Consider the following 7,219-nt stretch of genomic DNA (forward strand, 5'->3'; position numbering starts at 1 on the left):
TCCCCGTCAATGTCCATCTCATCTTCTTCCACAAGGTCGTAGTCCTTCGGGAATTCATGGCTGAGAGGGAAGGTGTTTCCCATGCCAACTTGGTCTTGCATGGACTGGTCGTCCATGCCAACATGATTAAAGGTGTCGGCCATGAAGGGGGCTCGATTGTCTTAGCTTTGGGTCTTGTCGGGATCGAAAGGAGCCGCGCCTGCACTGCCTGCAAAGGCAACAACAGTGGTAGCCGCACCACCTTTGAATATGATGTTCTCGATGATGGAATGGTTTGCCGCCTCGTCATTCGTGGCGGGCGGCATTTTACTAAACAAGTTGCGGGCCTCGGGATGCATGTCGGCTCGGATCTCCCGCGGGCGTTTCCTCTGGCCATGGCCGCGGGTGTGGACGACGCCACCACACTCACCTCCGGTGAGCATTCCCCGGAGAAACGGCAGGCTTGCGGGTAGGGATGGAAGCCAGGAATTGGCGGCGTGGCAGACGTGTACGGTGACTCTGGCAGTGGCACACAGGGAAAGGCGATGAGCCCGTGTTGGCCACGGCCACGCTGACGAGCCCGTGATGGCCGGGGTTTAACCCTAGGAAGAGCAGGGCCTACCTCGTTGCTGCGGTAATTATGGCATTATTTTCCTCTTCATGTGCGGCGGCAGCCAGGGCGGCGGCGGGCACAGCTTCGAGCTTGCGATCCTTCGCATCCCTCCGGTCCTTCCGCTTGGTCGACCGCACCACCCGCTACTCGACCGTCAACGGCTTCTTCTTGGGCGCCACCGCCGTCTTGCCGGTGGCGCAGGGCTTGCCTTTGGCGGAGGCTACGGAGGCGAGGCCAGCGGCGGCGTCGAGGGTCGGCTTGTCACCCATAGCGAGCGGCAAGGAGCGCGGCCAGGCGTGAGTTTTTTGGGAAAGAGGGGGGAATGGGGTGGTTGTGCTACCGACTGGCGAGCCAAGGGGAGGAGTAGGCAGGCATCGCTCGGTCCGCCTCGTGTGTGCGCCGACGCAAATGAGGTCCAAATTTGGGTCAGCAATGAGTCATCCGGCGGATGAAAAGAGGATGTGTGTCCGTTTGTGTCGACGCGTTGGACCGATTTTTATGTCCCTTTTGATCCCAACGGACACACGCAAACGAAATGGGTCGGCGCGTTGAAGTTGCTCTCAATGACCTGCGTTGAATGTCACAACACGTCCGTACCGCGTAGTTGAGACGTAGGCGGACGGTTTGAGTGTCGGTGTTGGAGATGCTTGATGATACAAAATGTGTGGTATACAAGTAATATCATCCACCATCGACATAAAATGGTTCAAGAACAAACGGACACAAGCGTGATGTCACTAGACCTAGCACACTAGCACACTTGGTGCGCGTGAACTAGACTATGACTACTCCTGCTCCCAGATCTTCATCATAAAAAAGGCTTGGATTAGACACACTATTTCAGTTGAATGATCACTTCCTGGGGTCACGTCAAGGACACACCACCACTCAAAATCCAACGAACACTATACACATCTCTCTCTCTCTCTCTGCGCAAGAGCAGCCGAGGAACAGGAACAGCTAATGTTCCCATATTAAAACAGGCAACTGGGACCGAACCATTATCACTAACAGCATGTAATGCAAGCAGCCAATCACACCGACATGTGATACAAGCCCCGGCCGGATTCTCTTATTGGGACCTGCAAATTTGGTAGGCGTCTAGGTTAGGATAATACAGTATACTCCAAGAACAAGTCAGTATACTTTTTTGCTTTGTTTTCTGCTGGTTCTAGTACGAATGAAAAAAAAAAGATAGATAGTAGTATGGGATATGACACCTAAGCAAGGGATGGCAGCAGGATGATGGCTCACAGTGCTGGCTTTGACCATATCCCCACAACCCAGCTGGTAGTACTGCATGCAGTTCAGACTGTAGAGGACAAGAAGGTGAAAAGATTACAAGATTCCTTGTGTTTTTTGCTTACATATTCCACACTTCTTTTTCTTTGCAGAGAGAGAGAGAGGGAGAGAGTAGTAGGAGTACAGTGGTGGTAGGGTGGCTGTAGGTGGGCTGGCAGGGGAGAAAAAAGGCCAAGTGTACAAATATGTGGCAGTGCTGCATGTCAGTTGGAAAGAGATCTCCCTGCCCTCATTCAAAGCTTGGTGTGCAAGAGAAGTACCTTCCCCTCCCTCCCCCACCCTTGCAACCAAAGCATTCATAATTTACTACTCCCTGAGCCATTTTTAAAAACATGCTGTATCACTGAGTGTGTAAGAACAAAACCAGCTCATGTCTAGACAGAAAATATTACCGCTGCACATGTAAACATGTTCTGTAATAGGCATTTTGCCCTTGCTGTTTGGTCAAAGAGGAACCTTGTTGCATTTCAAACCTGGCTGGCTGTCACAAAAACCATCAATGAGGAATAACTGTGCAGTGGCCAGTAGGTGCACCCCTTGTTTTTTTTCTCCTCCTCTCAAAACTCACTCCCACAGTAGTTAGGAGCTGGGGCCCACATGGCATTGAGGCCACCCAAGGCCGGGCAGGTGAGAAGAGAAGAACAGCATCCCATTTTTTTACTCCCCTCCCTGCTTTATTTTCTACAGCTAGCTAATCTTCCTGCACACCAAAGCAGGGCCAGCAGTAATAAACTACTCCTCCTCCTGGTACGACCCCCAGTCTGCTCTCTGCGGTTACTTTTTCATTAGCTGTTTGCATACGCCAAGGTTTCAGAAGCGTTGGAAGGAGGGAGGAGGGAATGGGGAGGGGGCAGTTGAAGTGGTTAACAACCCAGCCCTTTGCCAGAGCAAGAAGGAATCATTTCACCTCGGCGGCAAGCAGGGGTAACAAACACCGCCTATTATTATTAAGCGTCCGAGACACCCTCCCTCTTCTTCCTCCCAAATCTTTCACCGCCCCCTCCCTCTTACCCTGCGGTCAAATTGCGATCCATAGCTCCGGCGCGGCGCCAAGGAGAAGAAACCGCGAATTTTTTTCAAGAACAGAGAGAGGCAGAGAGATCATGAGGCCGCTCTCGAGTTCTTGAATCGTTCCAGCATTTCCCGTTGGCAGGGCGAATTGATTGATGGCCTCCAGGAGGGCTCGTGTGGTGGCGCCGGGTCCAGGTAATTTCCAGGCAGTTTTTTTTACCGTCTGCAACATCTTAGTATGTGTTCCTTTCAAGATCTTTACACCGCCCCATACACGGCATGGCGGAGCGGTCAAAGCTTGTTGCTTTCCTTCCTCCCCCTCTCGGAGGGCTTCAACGCCGCCCTAGTTATTTCCCCGCAGATCCTACTCTAGCTATCCATCCATCTATTGCATTCAAATAGCCTCGCCTCTTCTCTTCGGGTTTTCGACTTGGGAGTTGGGAGCCACTCGCTTCCTCTCGAGCTTCGTACTTGCGCTTTCCTAGACGATGAAAACTTTGTGGGGCGATCAAATCCTTTGAGAAGGTTGGTTCGTCTTGTGGTGTCCTCCTCCAGGGAATGCTGTGATTTTTTATTTTTTGTTCATCCAAGTAGGTGGTTTTAATCAGATGTAAGGTGCTGCTATTTTGAGCTTTCCTGGATGCCACTGCCAAGCCACACCCGGCCAAAAAGTACTGTTGGTCAGTTCCTAACTTGTGTGGGAAGTTCTTCATCAGTGAAACATCTTCCTTTTATCTTTCTATCTAAACTAGTATCTGTTCTTTTAAAGTTCCATATGCTTGATAATGTTTCTCCATGCCCGGTTCTTCAAGATTTGTTAGGCTTTTGCTGTTCCCAATTATCTTTGATGTTTTGGGGTCTTTTAGGAGGAGCAGGCAGGCTCCCCTCCCACATCCTCATGGCTTTGCTCCAAAGGACCCAAGTTAGCGAATGTTGTTTGGCTAATGATGGGGTTATATCCTCTGTGTCTCCTCCTCCTCTCCCTTTGTGCTCTGCTCTGGGTTTAAAGCTCCACTTTCCTGGAACCTGGGCTGCGTGCAGCAGATTTGGTTTGTTCCCCAAGCTTGTTCTGTAGCAGGCCTTTGCCTGGACGGTGGATCCCGTCTTCTGGCTTTCTTTTGTCTGTTGATACGGATAGTAGGGACTGGTTGCTTTTCACCTCTGTATTAAGGATTACCAGCTGAGTTGTTCATGTGGTGCAAAAGGGTTTTGCAGACTTTATGAAATTTCACTCTTTGTTCAAGCTGCATTTGCCAGTCTGTGCTCTGTTGGGACACTCTAGTGGTAGTGCTAATGTGCCTTCTCCCCCTTGTCTTTCTATCCTGAACAGGGAACTAAGGAGGAGCTCTTGCTGTTTTTAGACTATTGGACATGTATTCAGGCCAGCAGTCTGATCAAGGTCCTGCTGCAAACAGTGGCAAAGAATTCTTGGAGGGCAACTGGGGTTCTGTAGCAATGCATCAAAAGATGGGGTATGACAGCGCGGCATATGGGTTTCAAGCTTATGGCATGGAGTTAGAAGAGAGACCAGGTCTGTACAGATCTTCTGCTGGTTAGTAGTAGTTCTTATCATGCAGTTGTCGCGATACTTTTGAAGGTGACAATTCTGTAGTTGATGGAAATGGCGATAATTCTTGCAGGTGCATTCTCCCAAAACATCCAGATGAGTGATGAGCATAGTGGTGGTGTGAAGAAAAGGAAGGGAACAGATGACTGCATTGCGTTGCTAAACCCATCAGCCAGTAGCAAGGTGCAAATAAGCTTTCATTATGCTCTTATCTTCTTCTGGTCTAGATGTAATGACTGACTGTGTTGTAACTGTGGGTTTAGAATGTGGGTGATCAACAAACAGAGGTTTCGTCTCAGCCGGAAAGGAACTCGGTGGAGAGGGACAACAGAAAGATCTCGCCCAAAACGCAAAGCAAGGAAGATTCTTCGGACGGTGATGGCACTAAAGAAAATTATGTTCATTTCCGGGCAAAGCGAGGCCAAGCCACTAACAGCCACAGCCTTGCGGAAAGAGTAAGCTTCTGATTAGCACTAAGTTCCCATTTCAGTTTGATTTATGCTCTTCCTGTTCTCATGCTTGAAGTTGGATGAAACTCTTTGCAGCTGAGGAGGAAAAAGATAAGTGAGAAAATGAAGCTTCTTCAGGATCTTGTTCCAGGGTGTAATAAGGTAACTTTTTTCTTTGTGGAGCAAGAACTTCTCTATGACCAAATTGTGCTCTGCACCTTACCATGCTCCCTCTTACAGATTACTGGCAAGGCAGTCATGCTTGATGAGATAATCAATTACGTGCAGTCATTACAACAACAAGTAGAGGTGACATAATGCTGGTTATCTATTAGTGCAGATGTTATTGGGTTGTTTCTGAGTATGTCATTTGTTGGAATATCATCCTGTGCTCTAATGCCACTTCAAACTTGCAGTTTTTGTCAATGAAACTTGCAACTGTGAACCCTGAGCTTGGCTTTGATATTGAGCAGATTCTATCCAAACAAGTAAATGCACTGTACAACCATCCTAAATATTTTCAAAGATTTCTAGATCCACCTGCTCAACTCAATTCTTGTTTGTAGATGATGCTTTCTCAAGACAGGCACCTTGGTTTCTATGGAGCCGACCCAGGATCAAGCGCCCTTATTGCTCATTTCAACCAAGGAATGATGCATCCAGATATGATGTGCAATGCTTCCAATCCAGCGGGTGCTCTGCACGGAACAATTCATGACATCTCCATGATGAACCAGGTAAATTCAGTCCATTTTCATGGCAATCGCATGTAGCATCTGAAGCCATAGCAATGGACTAACGTGAACCCTGAATCCAGATGCCTGAGATGTGGGAGACTCTTCAGAACATTCCTCATATGAACTTCAACCCTGCTGTGGCTGCAGATAGCAGCACCAACAATGCTGGTATATGTGATGCTCTCTTTCAAAATGTTATGCATCATAATCATAGTGATTGCATCAAACTTACAGAAATGTTCCTCTTGTACTCTGCAGGTCCCGTGAAGATTGAACAGTGAGTTGCTGGTATGATTCTGGAGTTGTTCTGTGAACCGTAAAGCGCTTGCAGAATCAAGTTTTGTATAGCTGGATGCCTAACCATTAGTTACCGATCTCCTCCTTTTGCTGCCCGACCCCGTAGCGTATGGTTTATGGTATGGCATCGAAGGATCTCGTGTACAGCCGGGCTCAAGAACTGCTGATTCCACCGTAAATTTCTGTTGCGTTAGCTCGTCGAAAGCAGGAACCCTGTGTTATTCATGAATTCCAAGCTTGGGATCAATTGTGGATGCCCTAAGCGTACTAAGTAGACTGGCTTATTAGTATTGCCCTAAGTAGTGAAGTGACTTTTGTCAAGAGTTTCAGAGGTTCATGCAATCATGCATTATCAACGAGATATTCTAGAGCAGACTAAGCGTACTAAGTAGACGTGCTTATTAGCATTGCCCTAAGTAGTGAAGTGACTTTTGTCGAGAGTTTCATGAAATCATGCATTATTTGCAACGAGATGTTGAAGAGCAGACTTTTCTTGTGAAATCATGAAATCATGCATTATTTTCAGATTTTCACTGAAATCAAGTTTTCACCATGACACATTTTGCTGATCGTGATGGGGCTGCCGTCAGCTGTGGCTCGCCCTCTGCGGGGACTGGATTCTCTAACATTGAGAAGGAATGTTAGAGAAGCTACATCACCCTAACTTTTCTTCTTTCTATTCATATGATTATGGCTAAAATGATTTAAATTAATTTACAAATGGATGATCTACCGTGTACATTTATAGTAATTACATGCAAACAAACTGATGGTGAAATAAAATTAGATTTAAATTATTTCTATCTACATTAAATACCAACACTAAACAACCTATTAACTATTTACTAACAGTCCCTAACTTTCCTTCTTCATTTTACACTAGGTTAACACTGTAGCACCATGACATTCCTTTTCAATGTTAGAGGATCCGGCCGTGACCGACTCTTCGGAGTACTCCTCACCACTGCCCTTCGATCTTGATGGCCATGCTTCTATTGGGTCCCGTGACCTCCCCTTCTATTTGATTTGAGGCGAGCCGGTGCTTTTAACTTTTGTGTAGAACAAGATGAAATTCAGAGTTTCACTGTTACCTTTTGAGATTTCTGTATCTCTGAATGTTTAAGTTTGAGAATTTTCTAGTCTTTTTATTGTCAATCTAAATCGTAGCAAATGTGTCGTCTGAAGAGAATTGGTAACAATCAGCAAACTTACAACTTATGCAAAGAACTGGCCATTAAACTCTCGCATTCACTATTTAACTGGG

The 7,219-nt window shown here is 47.0% G+C and overlaps 1 protein-coding gene across 6 annotated transcripts; it reads left to right on the plus strand.

The window, feature by feature from the left end:
* The first annotated feature begins 2,748 nt into the window (after positions 1-2,748).
* Positions 2,749-6,406, plus strand: LOC123087007 (transcription factor bHLH49). Of its 6 annotated transcripts, XM_044508888.1 has the most exons (11): positions 3,195-3,430; positions 3,500-3,585; positions 4,236-4,457; positions 4,546-4,655; positions 4,736-4,927; positions 5,018-5,083; positions 5,162-5,230; positions 5,338-5,409; positions 5,488-5,658; positions 5,739-5,826; positions 5,917-6,406. In XM_044508888.1, the coding sequence occupies exons 3-11, from the start codon at positions 4,277-4,279 to the stop codon at positions 5,937-5,939; spliced, it is 972 nt and encodes a 323-aa protein (XP_044364823.1). In that variant the 5' UTR covers positions 3,195-3,430; positions 3,500-3,585; positions 4,236-4,276; the 3' UTR covers positions 5,940-6,406. The 6 variants fall into 6 exon arrangements, with proteins under 6 accessions (XP_044364821.1, XP_044364824.1, XP_044364822.1 ...); XM_044508886.1 differs by lacking the exons at positions 3,195-3,430; positions 3,500-3,585 and adding an exon at positions 2,749-3,100; XM_044508889.1 differs by lacking the exons at positions 3,195-3,430; positions 3,500-3,585 and adding an exon at positions 2,764-3,100 and having other exon boundaries at positions 4,236-4,436; positions 5,917-6,276.
* The last annotated feature ends 813 nt before the right edge of the window (positions 6,407-7,219 follow it).

The sequence above is a fragment of the Triticum aestivum genome, chromosome 4A (assembly GCF_018294505.1).
Source record: "Triticum aestivum cultivar Chinese Spring chromosome 4A, IWGSC CS RefSeq v2.1, whole genome shotgun sequence".
Lineage (NCBI taxonomy): Eukaryota > Viridiplantae > Streptophyta > Magnoliopsida > Poales > Poaceae > Triticum > Triticum aestivum.

Bases quoted from the DNA above. Each gene is read 5' to 3' on its own strand.
- LOC123087007 (XM_044508886.1), top strand. From the start codon at position 4,277: ATGTATTCAGGCCAGCAGTCTGATCAAGGTCCTGCTGCAAACAGTGGC. The intron at 5,084-5,161 runs GTAACTTTTTTC...TCCCTCTTACAG, and splicing joins TTGTTCCAGGGTGTAATAAG to ATTACTGGCAAGGCAGTCAT. The intron at 5,231-5,337 runs GTGACATAATGC...TCAAACTTGCAG, and splicing joins CATTACAACAACAAGTAGAG to TTTTTGTCAATGAAACTTGC.